This window comes from Orbicella franksi, chromosome 9, assembly GCF_964199315.1.
Source record: "Orbicella franksi chromosome 9, jaOrbFran1.1, whole genome shotgun sequence".
Lineage (NCBI taxonomy): Eukaryota > Metazoa > Cnidaria > Anthozoa > Scleractinia > Merulinidae > Orbicella > Orbicella franksi.
The window spans coordinates 22476746-22503064 of NC_138153.1; the positions used below are offsets into that span (position 1 = coordinate 22476746).

Here is a 26319-nt window from a genome sequence, read left to right on the forward strand (position 1 = left end):
GGAGGTTCGACTGTATCATAGATACAGAACAACGATTTAGATAAGCCGACAACACCTCCCAAAAACACCCACCAGGCTTATCGCGGAGGCCGCCTCAATTGCTAACTGAATGTGGTGTTAAATTTTAGCTTTGTGTGCGCGGCATGACCACTTCAGCATTATTCAGTTCAATAAAAATTTAACAATTTTTTCTTAAAGCTGGGGAAGCTTGTTAAACCAGTGATACATACTGACAGAATTCCAAATTACGTTGCCAAATAAAATCCACTGAAATGTTATTCATGCTTACTAGACAGACAGGGGCTATACGGATGGGTTATCAGTGGGGGAGGGTGTGGGAAGGGGGGGGGGTGGGTTGGGAGTGGGAGCAGATCATGGGTTACCTTTGATGAATACGAGTTTACTTTTTTTCTTTTCGATCATATAATATATAAACAATAATCTTCATTTGGATGGGTTAATGAACTTGTATAAGCTCAAAGATGTTTGGATACTGACCAAGTTCTTTCTTGTGTGTTCATGGACTTGGATGCAGTCAAGGTCGATGACAACATAAAAAGGAACAAGGCTAATATCCAGCTGGCTTGGTCAAAAAGGATTTATTAATGTCGAGGAAAAGGTTGTTGTTGTTCATCGTGGTAGATGCAGTAATAAAGTGTATTATCGTTTGTCTCACGATGTAGTCACTTGAGATGTAGATCGCGACGTTTCGACTGCCTATATATTTTATATTTGTATTTATGTTAGTGTCCCCAATTAGTTATCTTTCGCTAAATACTCCGACACTCAAATAAAGTTTATGTATGTTTATGTATGTATGTATGTATGTATGCTAGTCTTCTTCAGGCGATAAGGTCGACTGATTGCACGGTATCATTTATATCACAAAGGTCGGCTGTGATTGGTGCATTTCGATCCTCCTATTGTTCCATTGTTCCGGCGAGTATCTGTTCCCTCAGCGGTCCGCTATTGCACCGTTCTCCTGTTGTTGTGTATTTTGATCGTGGGCATCCATGCTTCAGGAATTTCAATTCCACTATCCCTGATGATGTTATTAGGATGAAGTCTTATGTGAATAGCTTCCTTGACCCTACGTGTGTACCAGTGAGGATCTCGATCAATAAACTTGACCTCATTCCAGATAGGATAGTGGCCGGTCTCGTGGGTGTGTTCAGAAACGGCGGAGGTCTGGGTACGGGCGGGTCGTATATCCCTGTCGTGTTCTTTGATCCTCTCCTGCATAGATCTCCCTGTTTCCCCGATGTAGACTTCGCTGCGCTCACAGGGAATCCTGTAGACAACATCATCCTGTTTAGGCGGGTTGACGGTGTCCTTTGGTCGCTCTAAGTGTGACCGAAGTGTCGTGTAGGACTTTAAGACGGTGCCAATGCCTTGTTGCTCTAGGCAGCGGCGGGGAGACTCCGAAACTCCTTGGACATAAGGTAAAACGGCGGTGGATTTAAATTCCGCGACGGGCTCTCTTCTTGGGGTTGTTCGTGCCTTTGTGATCTTCTGTACAAAAGAGGAGGGATATCCGTTAGAAACAAATACAGATGACAGATGTTTCTTCTCTCCAGCGATCAGACTGATGGCTTGGTCACGAGACATTTAGCCCAGTCGTACAGACACTTCACAATACCGCGCTTTACTGACTGAGGGTGGTGTGAATCATGCGCTAGGTACTGATCAGTATGTGTTGGTTTCCTGTAGACACTGGTGGTAAGGCGGCCATCAGGTTCTCTAGAAACTGACGATCTCCATGGTGAAACGGATTGATGGCTGTTGACTGTTCAGGTGTTGCAGGAACTGGTCAACTCTATCCCGATCCAGGATGTTGAAAGTATCATCTACGTAGCTTTTCCAGATCTTAGGCTTGCAAGGTGAGGACTCTATTGCTTGTTCTTCAAATATCTCCATGTAGAGATTAGCAATAACCGCGGATACAGGGCTCCCCATGGTTGCGCCGTCTCGTTGTTCGTAAATCGATCCGATGTACTGGAAGTAGGTAGATCTTAATACGAAATCCAAGAGGTCCGCGATTTGAACTGGTGTAAGTGTCGTGCGGTCAGCCAGGCCTGCGTCGTTCTCCATTTTTTGTAGCGCGGCTTGTACGGCGCCCTCGATCGGTACGTTGGTATACAGTGACTCTACGTCGAAAGACACCATTAAACGTCTCGTGACCAAGCAATCAGTAATCGCTGGAGAGAAGAAACATCTGTCATCTGTATTTTTTTCTAACGGATATCCCTCCTCTTTTGTACAGAAGATCACAAAGGCCCGAACAGCTTGTTAAGAGAATGGTTAAATTTAAGAAGCGTAATCACTTGTGCAATCTTGGTGCTGTCCTAAAGGACAATCTTCATAAATTCTGGTCATATTACAAAGCAATTACGAAAAGTAGTAAAATTCCAGGGGTTATTAAGCATGAATCAATGCAGGCGACCAGACCCGTTGATCAAGCTAATTTATTTAATACTTTTTTTCATTCAGTTTTTGCTCCACCCGATCATGACACCACTTCTAATTGCCTACAACGACTTAACGTTAGTGTTCAACGCGAATTGTGTGAGTTAAAACTAAGCCCTTACAGTATTCTTAATCAACTTAAGTCACTTGATATCAACAAAGCGTCCTGGGCGTCCCCACCAAGTTGTTACGAGAGTGCGCTGCGGAAATTGCAACCCCCCCCCCCCCCCCATGCAGATTATTCAATATGTCTTTGGAGCTGGGGGCTTTTCCTGAAAAATGGAAAGACGCTAATCTTGTCCCTGTTCATAAAAGTGATTCCAAGTCTCTGGTGTCTATATATCGGGGCATTCAATTCTTGATGTGCTTTCTAAATTACTGGAGAGGCAAGTTTATATTAAGATCTTTGGTATTATATCCCCTCATATTACGCAATAGCAGCATGGCTTTTTGCCAGGCAGATCAACTGTGTCTCAATTAGCCCAAGTAGTTCATCAGTTCGCTAAAGCTCTTGAAATGAGACAACAAGTCGATGTCATTTATCTTGATTTTTCCAAGGCCTTCGATCGAGTACCCCACGTACGAAAAACGTTTGTTTAAGCTTGAGTGCCTTGGAGTCAAGGGTCCTCTGTTAGCTTGGTTAAGATCTTACTTATCTGGCAGAAGACACAGGGTTGTAATTGATAATGAGGCATCTGATTTTCTCCCAGTCACATCTGGAGTCCGCCAGGGATCAATTTTGGGACCCCTGCTCTTCTTGGTTTACATAAATGACATGCCTGATGTAATTTCAGGGGATACATCATTGCACCTTTTTGCCGATGATTCGAAGTGTTTTCGCCTAATTCTCGGCCAAGATGATCGCGATAAATTACAGAAAGACCTGAATAAGTTATTGGAGTGGTCACGCATTTGGGGAATGGAGTTCAATGTCAAAACGTGTAAGGTTCTAAGAGTAGCACGAACTAAATGTACTTACTAGAGAGATTATTTTCTTGGAGGAACCAAGTTGGAGCGTGTTGCTGTTGAAAAAGATCTGGGTATTTGGATCAGCTACGATTTAAGCTGGAATCATCACGTTGATATTGTCACGTCCAGAGCTCAAAAGATGCTTAATTTGCTTCATGGGACATGTAAGGATATGACTGATATTAGAATTGAAAAGTTACTTTATAATACTTGGGTGCGGTCACGTCTAGAATATGCCAGTGTGGTATGGTCGCCTTATACCAATAGAAATATTACCAGCTTAGAACAAATGCAGCGCAGAGCCACGAGATTCATTCTCCGCAAGGAGTATTCTGAGCACGAACGCCTGAGTAAATTAAATTTATTATCTTTACAATATCGTAGGGAAATTCATGATATCGTATTCTTTTTTAAATGTTTTAAGAATATGTATAATTTAGATATTTTGGACTTTGCATCGTTTCGAACTTGCAACAAGCCTTTGAGAAAGATTGATTATCAAACACTCAATGTTCCGTTTAGTCGCACAGAATCTTTTATGAACTCATATTTTATACGGGTTTGTCGCTCATGCAATGAACTACCTCTTAACATCAGGGAGTCTAACACCTTGTCAGTCTTCCGCAAGGAATTGTTTGCTTATTTTTACGATAAGTTCAGTGCTAATTTCTTATCGTGATTATCTTATTTTTTAATATGAGTTTAGAGTAATTTTTAACTAGGTATACATTCATACAATGATACACAAAGGCGGCTTATATTAAGGAATCTTGTATTCTGTTTTAAGCTGTCCTCAAATTCATTGGATTGACTTGTTCAATGTAATGTAATTTGGAATTTTTATTAAAGATTAAAGATTAAAGATTAAACCCCAAGAAGAGAGCCCGTCGCGGAATTTAAATCCACCGCCGTTTTACCTTATGTCCAAGGAGTTTCGGAGTCTCCCCGCCGCTGCCTAGAGCAACAAGGCATTGGCACCGTCTTAAAGTCCTACACGACACTTCGGTCACACTTAGAGCGACCAAAGGACACCGTCAACCCGCCTAAACAGGATGGTGTTGTCTACAGGATTCCCTGTGAGTGCGGCAAAGTCTACATCAGGGAAACAGGGAGATCTATGCAGGAGAGGATCAAAGAACACGACAGGGATATACGACTCGCCCGTACCCAGACCTCCGCCGTTTCTGAACAAACCCACGAGACCGGCCACTATCCTATCTGGAATGAGGTCAAGTTTATTGATCGAGATCCTCACTGGTACACACGTAGGGTCAAGGAAGCTATTCACATAAGACTTCATCCTAATAACATCATCAGGGATAGTGGAATTGAAATTCCTGAAGCATGGATGCCCACGATCAAAATACACAACAACAGGAGAACGGTGCAATAGCGGACCGCTGAGGGAACAGCTACTCGCCGGAACAATGGAACAATAGGAGGATCGAAATGCACCAATCACAGCCGACCTTTGTGATATAAATGATACCGTGCAATCAGCCGACCTTATCGCCTGAAGAAAACTAGCAGTAAGTAGTCGAAACGTCGCGATCTACATCTCAAGTGACTACATCGTGAGACAAACGATAAAACACTTTATTAAGGATTTATTGTACGGCTTTTATTACATAAAAACCAATCAAATACCAGGTGAGCCTTCGCGCGAAAACATGATATCTTCACACGTGGAAATAACATGTTATTTTCACATGTAAAAAGATCACCGTTGCTATATGGTTGCATAATAAATGGCGCCTTTCGCAGCGAAAGTGAAATGGGTTGGGATTTCATTTGTGTACAGAGAAGGAAAACACAAACTGTTGGAATGCTAGCTCCACTTTCCTGCTGAAACAACATTGTGGATCCTTCATGTATTGCTTGCCTCACAAGAAAAATTAAAAAAAAAGAATTGTGACAGAACCTTTGTTCAAGGAAATTTTATTTACAACTTTAAAATATTCAAGATATCCGGTGTCTCTCTTTTAACATCTTAGGTATCTTCACAACAGCAGGAAAAATTTCACAGGCCATGAACTGTGTATAGAAAGTATACAAGATGTCTGTCTTTCTTCATACAATCGGCTGGACACAGCTGCTTAATATCGCTTTCTCTTCAAGATTTCAGGTTTCCAGTTTACAGGATGAGTTTCTTCACTCTGTTACAAGACAAAATAAATGCAAGGATTGTTCCTTAGCATGGTTGGAACCATAATGTTGAGAGTGCTCGCCATCAGAGTGAAAAACTTGCAGAATGAACTTGAAACCCCAAATTTCAGTTTTCAAGTGCAAACCATAATATTGTCCTTTTAAATAGCTGGACTTTATGTACATAATTACGACGACGGCGGGGGAAGGGGAGGGGGGAGGGGGGGGGGAGGGGGGCGACGACGACGACGACAACGACGACGACTAATTATAATAGGTTTCTATAGTGCCCTTTCTCCAAAAAGTAAAGCGTTATCATTAAAGATCGAAAAAGCGTAAGGAAAGTAATTAAAGGTTTGTAAAGCTCTCACATCTTGCAATATATGATACATACCCTGAATTTAAATATTCAGGGTATGTTATTGATTAGTGTTTGTTGTGATCAACAACAAGGGGAATGAAAGGCGCTTTCCATTCGACCAAATATTCCGATTGCATTTCCGGAAATTTCCAGAGGCTAATGGAACAACATTTTCCACAATTTCTGGAAAAGAGGACAATCTCGCCAACTATGCCCAAATTTCTGCATATTTCTTACCGAGAATTTCTGTGGCATAAATTTGGATTTTCATCCCGGAATTTCCGTAATTTTCGGTTGAATGGTTTGCATTTCAGAACTTGACAATTTTCGGACTTTCTGGAAACTTTCTAAGGATATTTCCGTATCATTTGCCCCAGTTTCAAAAGTTCCGAAGTATTTGGTTGAATGGAAAGCGCCCAAAATCTCACTGAGAGCAAGGATTAATTTCCACCCGTTAGCACTGACAATTAGCAGTTTGTGAATAAAAAGTGAAAGTTCTTTCTTGAAGCAGTTGTGCGATACTCACTGCAGTGTCATCCTCTTTGTATATCTTGATGGTCTTATCAGCTTCGCATGTGATAAGTCGACTGCTACTCAGGTCAAAGGTCATTGCAAAGATACCAGCTTCACTGTCAAGTGAACCTGGTTGCACAGATGCCTGTAAACGTTGAAAGTTGTACCCAGTCCGCCAGTCCCAAAAGTGCATGGTACCATTATCGCCTAAAATTCAACAGCATTAAATCACTTTTGCAACGTACTTAAACGCCAGCCAGACATACTTTTGCAACCTTACCTCAAGATCAATAAGTTATCGGAAAAGTTATCGGAAATCAATAAACAGTCATTTGTTTCATCGTTTGTTTTTTCGTTCATTCATTTAAAAAAACAAGGGAAGCCTCTGAAGTTCAACGAGTTCATAGGCCTGGACGCCGCTCCAGTTTCTGGAGCATAAAGCGGCTAGGGGTATTGCTACTCCCAAAACTGGAAATTGCGTGGTACTACTTGAGGTCCAGGTATGGATCTTCTTGTTCCAGGATCAATCCGCTGAGAGATTCACACAATATTTCAGATCGTTCCATGGTCAGATCGTTATTCAAGAGGCGAATGTTAACATTCACGTAGTTCAAGTGGTTGATGCGATAAGAGGTATTCCATCACATCACGGACACTTGGAGTGATATGGGAGGCGTACAACTGGTCAAACTGCAACTCATTGACACTTTAATTAAGGGTTATAAGGTGGAGTTGTAGGGAAGAAACGGTCTGTATCAGTGTCTTTTTTACCGCAAAATGGTATTGCCATATTACAAGAAATCTGCCCAAGTTGTCCCAGAAAACTATATGATAATTACTTAGCATAACTCGATGTTGCCATTGAGTGTCACTCTTGAATCTATTGTGCACATTCTACGTGTCATATATTGTGTTTGTTGTTTGAGTCCTAAGTTGAAAGTATAAAATATTTGAATCAAGAAACAAGAACTACCTTGGCCATAGCCTGCTTGGTGATAAAAGCTCAGTCAAGTGAGCAAGAACTGACTTCTTTTCCCAGTTAATAATTGGTGTCTTCTTCAGCTCTGTACCTTATATGCTCTAATTACAAGTAGTTTTAGCATTCTGTACATAATTAATATATATTTAAATATTAAAATTAAATTAACAGAGGCTCTAAAGACTACCCACCTCCCGAAACCAAAACACCATCTGAGTTAACTGCCATACAATTCACTATGGAGTTGTGTCCAATAAGATTCTGAAGAAAATTTCCATCTGGGAACTTCCATTGTTTGATGTTGTCAGGAGATGCTGATGCAAATGAAAACCTACCAAGCAAACAAATTGATCAGTTAATAAGCAAAGTGCTTTACCAAAAAAGACCCAGTTTTACACAAAATTGAGCCACGGCTTGGTATTGCAATAACAATTTAAATGCATTATATTATTTTGACTTTCTTAACGTGCTTGTAAGTAATTAGATACTTGCACCATCCTCACTTTCAGCTCTATTTCTCTGATCACTAAAGACAACTGAAAGTCGAGCTCAACGTGCAAATGAAGATCTGATAGTCTACAGTCACCAGCAAGTGTTTGCATGGGTAGAGGACGTATCAACAACCAACCTCGTTCCCAGGGTCTCTCATCTCACCGCCCTCTGGAGCGAAGGAGGAGAGACCGGGTCTCTTTTCGCTCGCTCCAGGGGGCTGTTAGATGAGAGACGCTGGGAACGAGGTTGAGCAACAATGAGCAACAACAAGGAAAAAAAAAAGAAACAAACAAACAAACAAAAAAAAAAACACATGTTAAAATATAATTATTATATTTACAATAGATAACGATTTGACCGACACAAGGATAGATGGGTAAATGGAATGAACAGAGTGAAGTGTTACTAACTGTGTTGGATGTAACACAACTGATCGGACACTTTTCTTGTGATTAGTGAGTGTAACTTTAGACTTTCCAGCTGCTAAGTCCCACAGACGAATAGTACAATCATGGCTTCCCGTTATAACCTGCAAAACAGTCAGAAATAACTGAACTGCAATTATCAACACAAATTATCAACTAAAGAAAAACTAGTAAGCCAATACATAATATACACCTTTTGCCAATTCACACAATAATTGTAGTATTTGTAAATAGCTTAATATTTCCTGACAGGACCGAATAGAGCCTCACTATTGCATCTAATATTGTACAAAAGAAACATTTGCAAAAGCGCTTGGAGCTTCCTTTCCAGAAAGTTTCTATTCACATGATCTTATTAGCAATTGCCTTAAAACACATTTCATCACTTCTCGAACAGCAAAAATATTATTATGAATTGTGTAAGGTTAAGTGCTGAAGGAAGACTGTCAACAAGGGTCCTGAGACAGAAGAACAAGAATGAGTCCAAGTAGGTCTTTCTATTTTCAGACCAATGCTGTTCTTAGAGCTCTTGCTCAGGTTATGGAAGTGAGATTGGCATAAATTGATGACCTTAAGCAAGTGTGTATTCACACTCATTCTAAAGGTCCCCCATGAAACCTTAGCAAGACCCTAACTGAGGAATATGTTTGGAAGATGAATGTCCAAATATCCTGTTTTTGAGCTTGATGATATGGGAGCTAACAAATTATCCCACATTAAAAAAAGCTCTCAAACTAATGTAGCACGGTAATAACAAGACCAGTTGGCACCTTTTGAGTCAATAATCAAGAGAACTATCAACAGTGCATTGAATATCCGATTTGCTTTAAACCATTGAATCCTGAAAGAGCGAACAAAATCTAATTTCTGGCATTGTATGTTGTTTACTTACTGACCTGAGGTTCCACAGCTTGACACTTAACAACTGCTACCGTACTTGTATGGCCTGTCAGTGTGTGAATACAGGCTTTGGTTCTCATGTCCCATACCTAAAGACCAAACAAATGTTCAAGAATCTAACCTCCAGTGTTCATGTACCATAACCATTTACAACAACAAGAAAATTTTATTTCTTGCACCTGAAGATATACAGTAGGCTTTAAGACAAAAATAATGCTGCCTAACAAGAAAATCACTTTATTATAATACTCTATTGCAATAATAATTTACTTTAAATTATTGCCTACTGGCTTGTGTGTATACCAAGAAAATACCAGGGACTCGTGGGATATTCCATGGTATACCACTCAAAGCATTGCATAACTACTATGTCTGCAATGCCTTTTAACCATGCCCTGAAATGGAGATGTATATTTTTACTGGTATAAATAGTTTGTTAAATTTTTGTTACCCTGGCTGTTGCATCTCTACCACAAGTTAACAATACATCAATTGTAGGATGAAGATCCAGTGAATAAATAGCACTTAAGTGTCCGTGGTAGTGTCGCACAACCTGTAATAAATTACATGGCAAATGTCAATACAGCAGCTATTCTGGCCGAGAGAATTTCGAACAAAATAGATGTGCTCTTGTAACTAAACACAAGTTGGTAGAGTCTTCACAGTTATATACCTTTTAACTTGACACCAAGTGAAAAGGAAGTGAAGATAAAAAATTGCACATAGAATGTCACAACCTCAAAATATTGCTTTGTCCGGATCAAATATTTATATTATTTGAAGTTAAATACCACAAATGTTAGAGTTTGTGGTTGAAACTGAATTTTTTTTAACCTATGACCAAGTGAAGTGGAGATTGTCAGGCCAGTGACATCATTCCAGGATATTGACACCAGTTTTAAACTGGAAGCAATACAGCAAACATGAAAGACCATGTTTAACCACATTTCCAAATACTGAGAAGAGAACTGAAAATGCGACATGTGGTGGAGTATTTTTAAAGAACTTTGAGGTGTTTGGAAATGTGGCAAAAAATGATTAGGGTGTTTGATATATCTTCTCAATCAAAACTACAACTCAGGAGAAACTGGAAAAATAAAATTGTGAAAAACCCACTAGGCTAAAATTTTAAGATCAGATATCTAACCTACATGGTCATGATTTCCTTGGTTTAAACTTATTGAATTATAATGAGTTTCAGAAAGTAGAGGACTAGATCTAGATGGGTAGTCTAGAATTTTCATAGAATGTCAAAGCAAAAACTTGATATGAGAACACAAGTTTGCCAGGACTTGCATTGTATTTGTTGGTTTGACAAAATGTTTAAGCTTATTCACCTTGTTGTACTCCAGGTCCCAACATTTGACTTGCTTGTCTTCTCCACATGAAAACAGATAAGGTTGTCTTGGACTGACTGCTAATCCCCTGACAGTACTTATATGACCTGTAAGTGACAACTTTAACTTGCCACTTCCAAGCTCCCAGATCTTGAAAAAAAATTTTCATGATCAAATATGATATTCAAAGTACAGGTGTAATATATTAATAATTTTTTTGTTCCAGAACGCATTCTGAGACAATGATCACAGGTAAAAAGTAAGATAGTTAGCTCGTGAGCCTAGGTGTTTATTCCAACTAAGTCAAATTTATAAATTAAGAGCAATTCTTTTCATATTTATTTTTGCTGTGTCACTGTTTTGCAGTAAACATTAACAAATTCTGCAATAGTTCTTACACATGGTAAGAGTATAAAGAATTGAAGGTTTAGATTTTGATTGGGAAAAAGCTAGCAAGCTTTGGGAGCATATGTACCTGCAGGAAGCTAGATATTAATAAGTCAATACATGTCAGCCTTTTTCCCTGGCTTCTTCATTCAGTACCTTGATGGTCCTGTCAGCAGATCCTGTAGCAAACCACTGGTTACCAGGCTCTACAGCTACTGATCTCACCCAACCGGTATGACCACTGATTACCTATAGCAAACAATCACAAATGGACCAGTTAAATTACTGAAACCCAATACACGACAATTAGTTGATAAACACTGACAGTGTACCTGTCACCAGGGAGCAATAGCTGGAAAACAGAAAAAAGGATCATTTAAGTTCCAGCTCAAAACCTCAACTCCTCTTGCTGGTCTCTTTATACTTGATAAACTGTCATGGATCTAGGGTTGTTTGGGTTGTTTCCAAGGGTGGTTCGTTTGAATCTCAAACATTAAATGTTGCATTGCTTAAGTGTTGCTTCAACAAAAATCAGTTGGCAAATATTTCATATCTATAAAAGTCTGCATATGAGCCAAGTGGCCTATCAGGCCGACGCTTATCTCTGGTTTCCACATAGCATGAAGTGACTACTCACTAGGAGTATTTCTACTCCCCCCTGGATGGGATGTTAGTCCATTGCAGGGTTACCCCCAGCATTAAACTTGCTGGTACTCATTTATACACCTGGGTGGAGAGAGGCACTGTGAGAGTAAAGTGTCTTCCTCAAGAACACAACACAATGTCCCCGGCCAGGGCTTGAACCTGGACTACTCAAACCTGAGTCGAGCACACTAACCACGAGGTCAACCTGCCTCCCTGACAAATATATGACCTTCTGGAAATTACATGCCTTTGTCATGAACTTGAACAGAGCAAAAATAACATTGAAAATATACTAGTTGTAAATGTCCCACTTGTTCAGTTTAAAAGCAGCACTAGTGCTTCCTAGTGAGATGGCGAGTATCTTGCAATAATATTTCCATCTTCATGTTCCAACTTGCAGAAGTGATAAATTGTGAGTATCCACAAACCTATGTCCTTTTCAGTCTACTGATTTTGCTAGGAGTTACAATGTGCATGTAATTTTTTCTGTTCCTTAGGGGGTTGACTGTTATTCACTCCAATTGATTTTCTAATTATAAAAAAAATAAGCCAGATGATAACACCAGACTCTGTTACAGTACATGTGAACAGATGACTGAGTTTATTTGCTGCTGAAGCAGGCCACCCTCTGAATAACAACACATTTTAATTTTTTAGGAAAATTTATAGCTCTGGGTACTCATGATTTACCTCAGCCCAATGACTCTAACCCAGAGTTCTCCGTAAGCTCCGGCGACTGACGAAATTTGCCGTCTAGTCATCCTTGGCGTGCTGGCTACTTATAGTAAATAAATTATGAAAAAATTTTATTTGTAACAATGTGAGCCTATTCGTCAATAAAATTAAGCATAAAAACAATGTCTAATTTTCTCAACAAATACGTAGCGATTAAAAAAATATAACCCTTATAGCTGTAAGATAAAAGAAATCTGAAATCAATCGGACTGTGAGAATTGCCGCCAAATACGTGACGTGGGCACTGAGCCGTGACAGCAGCACTGAAATATTTGACAGCCGGGGTTAAGGTAAAGCTCAGTTTTTCCTCTGAAAATGAAGCGAAAAACCCAGCAATCGCTGTTCAGTACCAGGGATAAATTGAAAAGAAAATAGTGATGGCACAAATGAAGGTCATAAGTTGTTTTCTTTCAAAAATATAATTAAAATTAGTTCTTTTATCTCCAGTGAATGTACACGTAATTTAATTAGTTCTTTAAACACAATGACATGCAACCCAGTGCTTGGCTCGCGCATGGAGGATTTTCGAGAACAAATAAGCGAAAGATTTCTTTCAACAAAAGAAACAAACTTTGCAAGATCTTACACAATCTTTAAACTCAGCAGCTGGAAGATGTTTGTGTAAATATTGAACGTGAGATATAAAACTGGCGAGCTTACCGAGCAGGGAAGTATGAATAAATACATGCACTATTTCAAGGCTTCATTATAAAGTGAAACATTTGCAAAGTATGTCAAGTTTAAGTTTGATGGTATTCATTTTATCACTTTTGAAATCATGAATGAAAAACCCGAACTCCCGCAAAGGTTCAAAACGTTGATGATGGTCCGCACGCTTAATCAGAAAAGATTCTGAGCTTAAATCCACGGGAAACTTCACCAAGTATTACAGGCTTGCGCTTGCAATGGTTACCAATCACAAGCTTCATCACGTTCAATGAATTCCACCCCTAGCACTGTGTTAAAGCCATTCAAAACTTGTCTTTTAACAAAATAAATGTCAAACCTCAATCTAGTACCTTCAATGCCAGCAAAACTCTTTTCTCGTTTGGCTTTCTGATCTGTTTTTACACGCGTGATTGACCACAAAATGAGAATGTTTTTGACGTTTTTGATACTTTTTTCAAATTTGATACGGATGACGATGATTAACCTGTTCAACTAACACAATACATTACATGTATGTGTTTCTTGGTGAAAATGCTTTTCTTTAACAAAAGAACAAAACCATGATTGCTTAAAATACACTGAAATGCACTTTTTAGAACCCCAATTTCAAAATTTTCCTGGGGAGGCTCCCGGACCACCCAATAAAAGGTTGTGGTTGCCCCCCCCCCCCCTCCACTTGGCTCCGATAAAACCACTCCACATTTTTTTATCGGCATTGTCCGCCGCCTACTCAAAGTTATTCTCCCTCTACCTCAAATTTTCGGGAGAACCCTGCTCTAACCTCACAGTAAAGTGGTAAATAACTTAATTTGTTTCCTTCCCACAAGTCAAACTAAGGAATACCCACATTTTGTACACTGTATTGTACCAGTACCATATTTTCTCCATTAAATGCCATGCCCAGAAATAAACAAGACCCTCAAAGAATTTATATTCAAGGCATATAAAGAAACTAAAGGTACAATTTTAAGATATTTAACCCTAAAAAATGATGACTAAAATCTCTAATAAATTCCAGGCTCAAATAAATTACAAAAGTCAAATAAATGCCAGATCCACCTAGCCAAGTGGTACTATGGTACGTGTAACTTGTAAGATACAGTGTAACACAATGTGGATATTCCTCAGTTTAACTTGTGAGAAGGAAATAAAGTATGAGGTGCTAAAATATAGATAGATAAAGGTAAAACAAGGGCACTTTCTAACACCCTTTCTTTATAGTAATAATAAATTTGCACTGGATGCCCCTCAATATGTTGTAATGTATGATTTTATATACACAGGGCTGATGAGAGATACTTTGCATAAGAAAACACTCAAACTGTTAACATAGTTCATGTAGTATTGGACATGGCCAAAGGGTTACATGAAACAAAATAAGACCAATGTTTTCACCCTCATTAGTTTCCAAGGTGGATGCCACTGTGGTTTGGGTAGAGTTGCTGCCTTCTTCTGTTGAACCAAAGCTGTTGATGGTTTGGTTCCACCTACAGATACCAGTGCTTTGGATGGAGGGCCAAGTCGTTCTTTGCCACCAGTGGCCAGAGCCTTCTGTTGAATGTCCATAACACCTGAACTCTCCTTATGTGAGTGGAACCTGAAAGAAAAAAGGTGCTAATTAATAGGATGGCACTTCACAAGCACTTCACTGCAGTACCGATACAATGCAGCTTTCTTGATTCAACAGTCTTGCTGCCTGGGTGTTTATAGATGATATCAAGCACACTGTAATCTGTACAATCACTGAGATGCACAGACATACAGAGAGCAAATCTCAGATCAAGATGCTACATATACATTTTGTAATGTCTTCAATTGTCAGCAGTTACAATAGCAATAACAAAGAAAACTGCAGTAAGGCAAGGCAAAGGGGCTTTGATTGACAAGGGAATTAAATTTGGACAAAGCAGTTTCCTGTCTCTCTTTGCTTTCTTGTATCGTATTGAGGTTCATAAGATCTTGGAAAGCAAACTACAGGCTACAAACACAAATGTGAGAGGCATATACTGACCCTTCTCAACCTTATTCGATCAAGTATGGCCAGTTTTCTGAAAATTTCTTGAGACTTCGTGACTCTCATAAACCCACCAATGGACAAACAGTCACACCCCTTACATGCTGACATCGTGTGAGTCCACATTTATAAATGTACAGTGTTGTTATATTAAGTACTTCTCAATCTCTCTGTAGGAGGATCAACTGTCAAATACAGTACACTTATTGCAGTTATCATCACTGCAGGTTCCTTCACTCATTAAATTGTCATATCACTGACTTGCCTCTCACGCACTACTCACTGTGATGTTGTAGATGGTAGATTTGACATCAATTGTTCAACTCCAGCTTTTGAGGGAGATCTGTTATTTACTGCCATTTCCAAAGTCAATGCTACACCTAAAAAAGTATATTAATTAACCCATTTGAGCCATGATATCCCACAATACATTTCTTCTAGCACTATTAGAGACATTTTTCTAATGGTGATTGGTTCACATGCTAATGACTAAAGGTCAGTCCCCATTTACACAACTACAAAATCAACATATGATTCATAAGCATTCTCAACAAACGTAGTGAGAGTAGTGTGTCTACTGTTGTCCGAGAACAAAATGCAGTGAACCAAACCAGGACTCAACCCAGACTGTCCAAACGGGAGTCCATTAGGCCACTACACCTCCCCATCAATCTTACGTTAAAAGTTATGACCTACAACCAATCCCATACAGAAAACAGTGGAAAATGTAAATGCAGATATAATAGAAAATCCACAGAAGTGGGCATAGCAGTATTATAAAATATCTGAAAACAATTGAGAAAACTAAGTGAGTGGGAGAAGTAACTGAAAGGAAAAATGCTATTCAGTGTTAAGACTTAAATTGATTTCACACTCAACTTATTATTAGCTGTGTTTGTATCTTATTATCTTTGCAGCAAAGCAAAATAAAAATATTAAATTTAGTTTTCGACGAAACTGAAAATACTGCCACCAGTATTGTGATCAGTAATAGATAGGTTGAAAAGTTTTTCTCTAAAGCTGATCTTTTTTTGTCTTACTAAATTTTGGTGGTTTCTGACAACCTTCATCACAGCTAAAAAAGCTTCCAGAAAGGTACAAGAGAGGTCTCTGGGGGATTGCAGTCCTCCTTTACATAAAAGGTTATCTGATTACATAGGTTACATCCTCTGAAAGTTTCCCCTCTGGAAAGCTTTTAGACCAGTTAAAACATTAGTTCAAATATTTAGAAAGCCCAAGGATGATCAACCAAGTCAAAGGAATGGTATTCAGAGTAGGGACAGGTGCTGTGACTGCTCATTCACCTCACTGGAGAGAGCAAGTGCTCATAGAGCTCACACATAGCTGAACATGATCCAGGACACGTGAGCTACAATCAACACTAGCAATCAAACAACACGAGCACCGAGTCCACGGATCACAACATCCACCCAAGAGATGCCTAGATCCATGATCTAGGTGTAACCAACTACAACAAGAGGCTTTTCTTGTAGTCACTGGACTCCACTTTGCACAGTGAAGCTGTAATCAAGAGAAAACCACTCCCTCATGCTTACATGTACCTTTAATTCAGAATTAAAAAAACAACAACAGAAAAGTTTTTAGTGCAAGCATTAACCTTTTTTAACTCTGACGAATATGGACAGGAAACACCAAAAATTTAGTAAGATAGAAACAGATCCGCTTAAGTAAAGACAAAAAGTTCAAATATTTGTTTTTTTCTTGATATTCAGATTAACCAAGGGAGATGTAAGTCACACTAGCCAAAGCCAAAGGCTGAGGCTGATAATACTTAACAAGATCTTCATTATTCTGGATATCACAGAAAAATAAACCTAATTTAAGTCATTAAAATTTTAAATTGTCAGCCTGGGTTACCTGGGGTTGATGGATATGGATGTGTCCCTTGTATTAGGGGAGGTACCTCTGAAACTGAGCAGAAAAATCATCATCAATCAAAACAAAAATCAAAGTTCTTTATATTGCTGAATACTGAGACTACTGGTTTTGGATTCTCATCTCTGAGTCTTCCTTATCCTTATCTAACTAAGGATAATATATAGATTTAGCCAAGCCCTAAAACAGAGCTCCTGGGCTGAGTTGTTCAAAGCCCAATTAAGCTAACCCAGGGTAAGTGAGAATTTTGATTTGAATTTTTTAACTTTGTGGTGAGGTTTTCTGCGTATTGTTTGGCCGTCCGTTTTGAGTTTGAATAATCTCAAAATACACAAAAGAATAGCAATGACAAACATTTGTATACAAGAAAATTTATACTTCAGTTAACTTTTAATCCTGGGTTACCGTTAACTGGCTTCTGGCCCTGTTTACAACAAGTTAACCTGACATGACCCCCGCGATCCAATAGAAAACCAGCACTTGGTTAGCGGTCAACTTAAAAAAATCATGTGACCTCGATGAGCTTTAAACTTGAGCCCGCGATATGGTTGCGTGATACTGGTCAGCGGGTACCTGTTTTGATAGGTGTTAATTGAATATCTATTTACAGTGCAGCTCAGATAAAAGCAAACCAAAATATATCCATAATTTGTGTCAGCCAAAAACGCATATACGCATATGCACATACGCACATTTGCGTATACAGTATACGTGCATATGCCTCATTAGTATGTATGAGCAAACGTATTGCTTCTTTTTTTCTTAACAGGTAACTGTTGTTTTCAATGGCTTGACAGCTTGCCACAGAGCAAGAAAGAGTTTTCTTTGTGTTGAATACACGTATACAGTAAATGCACATATGCCTTCAGACCAGACTTAGCTGAAACAAACATTTTGCAATTGGGCACTTAGCAGAAAATCAACAGACTGAATATTTGTTAAAAGAGAGAGTATTTTGCTTTTGAATCAAACATTTACCGCTTTCTGTAAGATAGAACCAGGGATAGACGCTTCAAACATCTCATCTTCAAAGAGCAAACACAACAGAAATATAACAACAGAAAGTAAACAAGGTTCAAGCAAGTGACTTGCAAGTGACATGCCGAAACACAAACACAGAACTTTCGTAAATTAGCTAACTGAGAACGGAATTTCAGAGAGGGTTTTATTCCCATTCTCAAAATTGAATGGGAATTACTGTAATGTTAAGTTAAAGATGGTTATTTTGCTTTTAAAAACTGTGAGGACTAATTGAGGTTCGCAAAATAATTTGTTGCCCTGGTAAGTAAACAAAGCAAACATTATTCCGTGTGTTTTATATTAAAATGTGTTAAAATGAGGAGTTCATGAGATTGTTCCAATTTTCTTTCCAATTTTTTGGCAGCTAAAGATCAAGCAAGTGTTAATAAAGCGTAGTTTGTTGGTGAATTTGTGAAGCAATCGAAAACTTGAAATATGATAGCTTTCATTGATGTTTACACAATGTGCAAATACAGTGCAGCTCAGATGTATGCGAACTATGCATACGCGTATTATACGAACGTATTTTGCGTATATGCGTATGTTAATACGCGCACATATATGCGTATATACGCGCACATATGCGCATATACATGCGTGTATATGAAGAAGCTAGTCATAAAAGGGGATAAGTGATAATTTTGGTTGTTTTTCTTTTTTTTGCTCCAAATTAGCTGAATTTTTGCATGTGGTCTTCAATGTAATAGAAAAACGTGGTTCTGTATTTTTGTCGCTGGTTTTTGCTTTGTTTTCGAATTAAAACGTAAGGCAGCTGATATACCGTAATCGTGTTATCAGCGTTTGAAGTCAGATCGAGCCAGGTAGCAAAGTCCAAGAGCAGTTCCTGCCCAAGAAAAATACCCTCTGGTGAGTTGTGGTCCATTTGCCAAGCGTTGCTAGCGTCAAAGTTTGGAAAGCGAGAACTGGTTTTAGACTTATAAAATTTGTCTTGTATGGACCGCCATGTTTTCCTGCGCACGAGGTGTAAAGACCCTTCCCGGCATGCATTGCAATTACGTTCTGCGGACATTTCTCGAACTGGTAACTAGATTTAAACATAATAATGGCCAGCAAGTGGTGATCGATTGTAACAGATCTGTGATCCAGTTTGCGTTGATTTTATTTCAAATTGGCATGATTTGTAGTGTTTTGAGCTTCTGGGATCAGGGGACATGCAGATGTATGGAGACCCGTACATTGCACAGAAGGGTTAATCTGTTAATCTGTCAGCCCTATTTATAGAGCGTTTTCAAGTGGAGTCATCAAATTCTTAAATCCAAAACTAAACAGCCACCAAAGTTGTTATCCTCATCAGGCATAACAGGTACCAGCGCATTTTGAACTTGGAAGTTATGGCGGTGCGCGACATAAAGCTATGATCGCGTTTTTGTCGAAAACTATGTTTTATCTCGTGATTTTTTAGCCATTTAAGACGCTGCCGTATTTGGAAAAGCACTTATTGAAATGTTTATTTGTTTTATTTTATTTTTATTTACACCTTTTTTGACCTGAAATCAACATTTTTGAGCTTATACGTTGCATGAAATTACCATTTTCAGGAGCCCATCATGGGCTCCTACCATTTTGCTGTTTTCTAAGTGAAACCAACATCCTTGCTGTCACACGTTAACGTCAAATCAACATTTAAACCTATTTAGACTTGAAATCAACATCATTGAGCTTATGTGCTGTGTGAAATTACCATTTTGCTGTTTTCTAAGTGAAATTAACATCCTTGCCGGCAAACGTTAACGTGAAATCAACATTTCAACCTATTTAGACCTGAGATCAACATCATTGAGCTTATGCGCTGCGTGAAATTGACATTTTGCTGGTTTCTAAGTGAAATTAACATCCTTGCCGTCACGCGTTAACGTGAAATCAACATTTTAACCTATTTAGACCTGAAATCAACATCATTGAGCTTATGCGCTGCGTGAAATTACCATTTTGCTGGTTTCTAAGTGAAACCAACATCCTTGCCGTCACGTGTTAACGTGAAATCAACATTTTAACCTATTTAGACCTGAAATCAACATCACTGAGCTCATGCACTGCGTGAAATTGACATTTTGCTGGTTTCTAAGTGAAACCAACATCCTTGCCATCACGCGTTAACGTCAAATCAACATTTTGACCTATTTAGACCTGAAATCAACATCATTGAGCTTATGCGCTGCGTAAAATTGACATTTTGCTGGTTTCTAAGTGAAACCAACATCCTTGCCGTCATGCGTTAACGTAAAATCAACATTTAAACCTTTTTTGACCTAAAATCAACATTTTTGAGCTTATACGTTGTGTGGAATTGACATTTTGCTGGTTTCTAAGAGAAATCAACCTCTTTGCCGTCACGCGTTAACATCAAATCAACATTTTAACCTATTTAGACCTGAAATCAACATCATTAAGCTTACGTGTTGCGTGAAATTGACATTTTGCTGGTTTCTAAGTGAAATCAACCTCCTTGCCATCACGCGTTAACATGAAATCAACATTTAAACCTTTTTTGACCTAAAATTAACATTTTTGAGCTTATACGTTGTGTGAAATTGACATTTTGCTGCTTTCTAAGTGAAATCAAAGTCCTTGCAGTAACGGTGGGCTGATCCTTTGTTATGATAAACCGAGGCGAGACTTCGAGTTATAACAAAGGCTTGGCTTGGCTATTATAACAAAGGATCGGCTCTGTTTATCATAACAAAGGCCTGGCTTTGTTTATTTGCAGCCTCGGCGGGAAAGGGCGTTAGGTATTTTAATCAAAAGTGAACTTTGTCGAAAATGCTCCAAATTTTGCATGCAGTTTTGTTTAGGTATGTTTAGCAATGTCCCGTAGTTTTTCCGCTAAACTTTGCTTCGTTTTCGGGATATTGCGTATGCAAAAAAACCACTTGGTTTTCCTAGCGGTGTCTTTATAAAGCGAAGCAAAAACCAGCGGCAAAAATACAGGAACACGTTTTTCTATTACATTGAAGACCACATGCAAAAATTCAGCTAATTTGGAGCAAAAAAAAAGAAAAGCAACCAAAATCGTCACTTATCCCCTTTTATGACTAACTTCTTCATATGTCTCTTTGTTATGCATTCCCACAACTTGTGTTTGAGTTTGTTTGTCAAAGAAAGGACATTACATTTCTGGGAATGAAAAAGGCTTCAAAGCGAAATGTGCATGTTGTTAAAACGTCCTGCCGATCAATGAAAGCTATCACATTTTGAGTTTTTGATCCCTTTGCAAATTCCCTGACAAACTACCACTTATTAACACTTGCTTGATCTTAAGCTACCAAAAATGGGAAGAAAATTGAAACAGTCACTTGAACTCCGTATTTTAACACATGAACTTAATGTTTTTGCAAGTAAAGATCTGTGTTTTGGCACGTGTCGGCAAGTCGTTTGCGAAACATTTGTCTGAATTAAACGTTCTGAAGATCCTCCTCGAACAAATGATATCTCCGATTATATTTGACACAGATCATTCATTCAAATAGTAAAATAATCTATCCTTGACGAAAAAATTGTTTATTAAAGTTTCTATGGTGCGCCGCTCATGTTTAGTTATTTTTTCTTCAAGGAAAAGTTCTGTGTTTCGGCATGAGTTGACAAGTCGTTTGGAAAGTGTTTATTGTCTGAACTGTTCTGAAGATCTTTGTTGAAAAAATGACATCTCCGGTTTTATTTGACACAAATCGTTCATTCCAATGGTAAAATGCTCTTTCTTTGGCCAAATAATTGTTTATCAAAGTTTCTATGGTGTGCTGCTCACGTTTAGTTATTTTTTTCTTCAAGGAAAAGTTCTGTGTTTAGGCATGCGTTGGCAAGTCGCTTGTGAGATGGTTATTGTTTGAAGCGTTCCGAAGACCTTGCCGAAAAAATTATATATACTGTTATATTTGACACAAATCGTTCATTCAAACGGTAAAATGCTCTTTCTTTAGCCAAATAATAATTATTGTTCGTCAAAGTTTCACTGGCGCGTTGCCCACATTTAGTTTTTTTTTCTTCAAGGAAAAGTTCTGTGTTTCAGCATGCGTCGGCAAGTCGCTTGTGATAATGTTTATTGTTTGAAGCCTTCCGAAGACCCTGTCGAGAAAATGATATCTCCGGTTATATCTGGCACAAACCGTTCCAAATGGTAAAATACTCTTTCCCCGACGAAAGAATTGTTTACTGAAGTTTCTATGGTGCACTGCTCACATTTTGTTATTTTTAATTTTCTTCAAGGAAAAGTTCTGTGTTTTGGCACATGTTTCCAAGTCACGCACTTGCTTGGACCGTGTTTACTTTGTGCCGATAAAAAGTTAGCATTTCGGTTGTGTTTGCTCCATGAAGATGGGATCGTTGAAGCATGTAGGCTCTATTTGACAAAAAGAAAATGGTAATTTTTTTATTTAACGGCAAAATACTCTCTCTTTTAATTATATTCAGTCAGTTAATTTTCTGTCAAGTACCCAATTGCAAAATGTTAGTTTCAGTCAACATTTTGCTAATAACTCTAGTCTGAAGGCATATGCGCATATACTGTATACGCGTATTCAAAATAAAGAAAACTCTTTCTCGCTTTCTCACTCAAAATACGTGCATATAAATTGCATACTCATAGTTTGCTTATATCTGAGCTGCACTATATTCTATAACAATAATAAACTACCAAACCATGTCACTTTGGCTATGAAAGGCACAATTTATTCTGTAACCATAGCAACCTTGATCTTTTCACATGTAAAGATAATATGCTATTTTCATGTGTGAAGATATTGAGGATATTACATGGCCACTTGGAGATATGAAATTTCTCCTCTTGTGTTGAAAAATATTTCATGACTGAGTGCAGCGAACAAGTGAAATATTTTTCAATACTCAAAGAGAATTTAAGGAAAATGACCACTTTTTTAGGTTTAAAAAACATGTTTCGACAGAACTTCTGTCATCTTCAGTTGAATGAATGATTACAAAGCAAGTTGAATAATAAGTAGGCAAAAAATGCTAATTAAGACAAATAGTAACAACAGAACGTGAAAAGGTGTAAATTAAAAGGATAATTTTAGATTTACATGGTGTAATTGCTGATTGAGGCAAGGTAGTTCTTTTTGAATATGGATAGCCTCCTTTATCTTGAGTTGAAAGCTGGTAGTGGTGTGATCTAAAATATGAAAGCAGTCTATTGAACACAATGAGCGACAACGTTCAGAATTCTGAAGATGTTTGAAGATGTGAGAGGCCCTATCAACGGCTAAGTGCTCACGTACGCGTGTGGAAAAATGTCGGGAGGTTTCGCCGACATAACAGGCATTACAGCCCGCACATGTAAACTTATAAACCACGCGTGAACGAAGCCCGCCGGGGATAGGGTCTTTCACACCAAAAAGGTTACCTATCTCAAAGGAAGAAAAAACTAATTTGATGTCTAAATCATTACAATAGCGTTTGATTAAGTGCCGAATCTTCTTCTGAGTGATGACAGAAAAATGGCCTATGTACGGCAGCTTAAAGTAAAACGTGGGCGAGGTGGTAAGGGGGTAGCCCCGGGGACAATGATTGCTATGGGCCCCAGTGATGTAACGGTTAACCACTTTTTCAATTAAATGGGCAGGGAAAAGGTTCTTTTTGAGAATTTCAGTAAGCTTGGTTATATCCTCGTGTAACCCCAACCAAGTGTTGTTGATCTTGTAGGCCCTGTCAACAAGAGTCCTAATGAGACCTACTTTGTATGAGTACGAGGTGAAGCTAAAATAATTAGTTAATAACCCAGTAAAGGTTTTCTTACGGTAAACCCTAGTTAGGAAGGAATTAGTGTCACTATTATCAATAAGAACATCTAGAAAGGGTAATTTGCGATTAAGTTCTTTTTCCATAGTAAACCTTATGTTGGGGTGCCTAGAGTTAATGTAGTCAAAAAATATAACAGCATCGTGCTCCGAGTGAAATAAACAAAAAGTGTCGTCAACATACCTACGATAAAATAAAATTTTAGAGCATTGAAAATTTTCCAACCATAGTTTTCCAACTGAACACTGTGCTACAGACACTTTTACTTTTGTACAGGACATTCAATCTTTATCTATGTTTGGTAAATTTATGGTTTCCTTCGATGTGGAAAGTCTCTTTACTAACATACCTCTTGAGGAATGTATTGACCTGGCGGTCAATTACATTTCCGAGGGCAATCCTGACCTTAAGTTAAGTAAACCGGAACTTAGAAGCCTTTTCACTGTAGCCACCACCCAGACCCATTTCTTATTTAACGGTTCTTTCTATGACCAAATTGACGGTGTGGCCATGGGGTCTCCCCTTGCTCCCGTATTAGCCAATCTTTTTATGGGACATCATGAAAAACTATGGTTGGAAAATTTTCAATGCTCTAAAATTTTATTTTATCGTAGGTATGTTGACGACACTTTTTGTTTATTTCACTCGGAGCACGATGCTGTTATATTTTTTGACTACATTAACTCTAGGCACCCCAACATAAGGTTTACTATGGAAAAAGAACTTAATCGCAAATTACCCTTTCTAGATGTTCTTATTGATAATAGTGACACTAATTCCTTCCTAACTAGGGTTTACCGTAAGAAAACCTTTACTGGGTTATTAACTAATTATTTTAGCTTCACCTCGTACTCATACAAAGTAGGTCTCATTAGGACTCTTGTTGACAGGGCCTACAAGATCAACAACACTTGGTTGGGGTTACACGAGGATATAACCAAGCTTACTGAAATTCTCAAAAAGAACCTTTTCCCTGCCCATTTAATTGAAAAAGTGGTTAACCGTTACATCACTGGGGCCCATAGCAATCATTGTCCCCGGGGCTACCCCCTTACCACCTCGCCCACGTTTTACTTTAAGCTGCCGTACATAGGCCATTTTTCTGTCATCACTCAGAAGAAGATTCGGCACTTAATCAAACGCTATTGTAATGATTTAGACATCAAATTAGTTTTTTCTTCCTTTGAGATAGGTAACCTTTTTGGTGTGAAAGACCCTATCCCCGGCGGGCTTCGTTCACGTGTGGTTTATAAGTTTACATGTGCGGGCTGTAATGCCTGTTATGTCGGCGAAACCTCCCGACATTTTTCCACACGCGTACCTGAGCACTTAGCCGTTGATAGGGCCTCTCACATCTTCAAACATCTTCAGAATTCTGAACGTTGTCGCTCATTGTGTTCAATAGACTGCTTTCATATTTTAGATCACGCCACTACCAGCTTTCAACTCAAGATAAAGGAGGCTATCCATATTCAAAAAGAACTACCTTGCCTCAATCAGCAATTACACCATGTAAATCTAAAATTATCCTTTTAATTTACACCTTTTCACGTTCTGTTGTTACTATTTGTCTTAATTAGCATTTTTTGCCTACTTATTATTCAACTTGCTTTGTAATCATTCATTCAACTGAAGATGACAGAAGTTCTGTCGAAACATGTTTTTTAAACTTAAAAAAGTGGTCGTTTTCCTTAAAATCTTTACATGTCTGCTGCTATCTAGACCTTTTGGAAACTCAAAGAGAAATTTTGTATCTCCAAGTGGCCACATAATGTTGTATTTATTATATAAACACTAGTGAAACACAAAATCATCTCACTTTTGCTGCAGAAGGTGCCAATTAGTATGTAACCATAGCAATGATCTTTTCACTTGTGAAGATAACATGTTTTTGTGCAAAAGCTCACCTGGTATTTCACAGTGTTTATATAATAAAGCTCATTTACTATACAATACCTTGATTTGAGGAATAAGCACCTGTCACAGGATTTCTAGTTGAAGTCAAAGTTTCTTTAGGTGATACCAAATCTTTCACCAAAAAATACTCATCACGAATTTTACACATACTTTTCACTTGGTCACTGCAGGGGAAAGTACAGGAAAGTAAAAATGCAAGAATGGACGGGTATAAATTATATGAGTGTGTACTAGCAGGATCCAGTTGTTTGAAAGCTGATATGTGCTAAATCTCAGATTAAAACATTTCATTTCATAGTTTTATGCCCACTAGCTTTTAATTTAATAATATATAGCTTGTAAGGCAGTATGTTCATGCTGGATGATCCCCTGGTAATAACTGTAAATATAGTCAAGAATGTTTTGCATTTTCCGCTGAAATTCAGATTTCTAAGGGCCCATTTATATAGTCTTGGGTACCTGAAACAATCCCCCTCCTGAGTTACCCTGGTCAAGCTAACTTTACAATACCGGTAATTTCTTTGCAAAATTCCACCAACCATTTTCATGAGGATCATGAACCTGCCTCAGAGCATGAGACAACTTGGGTGGGTGAGTTGTCTCTCTTGAGCAGGTACTGTAACCCTGGCAGACAGGACAACTTTTCTTCATATAAACACTTTGGCCCGCTTAACCAGGACAAC

At 38.4% G+C, this 26319-nt stretch overlaps 2 protein-coding genes across 2 annotated transcripts in view; both read right to left on the reverse strand.

Moving 5' to 3' along the window:
• Positions 1–615: 615 nt before the first annotated feature.
• LOC145497980 (uncharacterized) lies at positions 616–4932 on the reverse strand. The gene is made up of 2 exons (XM_081477853.1): positions 4458–4932; positions 616–1585 (listed from the first exon to the last, which is right to left on the reverse strand). Exons 1-2 carry the CDS (start codon positions 4733–4735, stop codon positions 967–969), a joined length of 897 nt encoding a protein of 298 aa, XP_081333979.1. The 5' UTR covers positions 4736–4932; the 3' UTR covers positions 616–966.
• Positions 4933–5357: 425 nt separating this feature from the next.
• Positions 5358–26319, reverse strand: part of LOC145497937 (pleiotropic regulator 1-like) — a 21735-nt gene continuing 773 nt past the window's right edge. The window contains exons 3-14 of the mRNA XM_081477816.1: positions 25676–25800; positions 16916–16969; positions 15321–15417; positions 14419–14620; positions 11131–11223; positions 10588–10737; positions 9702–9803; positions 9247–9339; positions 8336–8454; positions 7625–7764; positions 6468–6661; positions 5358–5591 (exon numbers count right to left, since the gene is read on the reverse strand). Of these exons, the coding sequence (XP_081333942.1) occupies positions 5532–5591; positions 6468–6661; positions 7625–7764; positions 8336–8454; positions 9247–9339; positions 9702–9803; positions 10588–10737; positions 11131–11223; positions 14419–14620; positions 15321–15417; positions 16916–16969; positions 25676–25800 (1429 nt within the window). The 3' untranslated portion in view covers positions 5358–5531. The remainder of the gene's footprint in view (positions 5592–6467; positions 6662–7624; positions 7765–8335; positions 8455–9246; positions 9340–9701; positions 9804–10587; positions 10738–11130; positions 11224–14418; positions 14621–15320; positions 15418–16915; positions 16970–25675; positions 25801–26319) is intronic.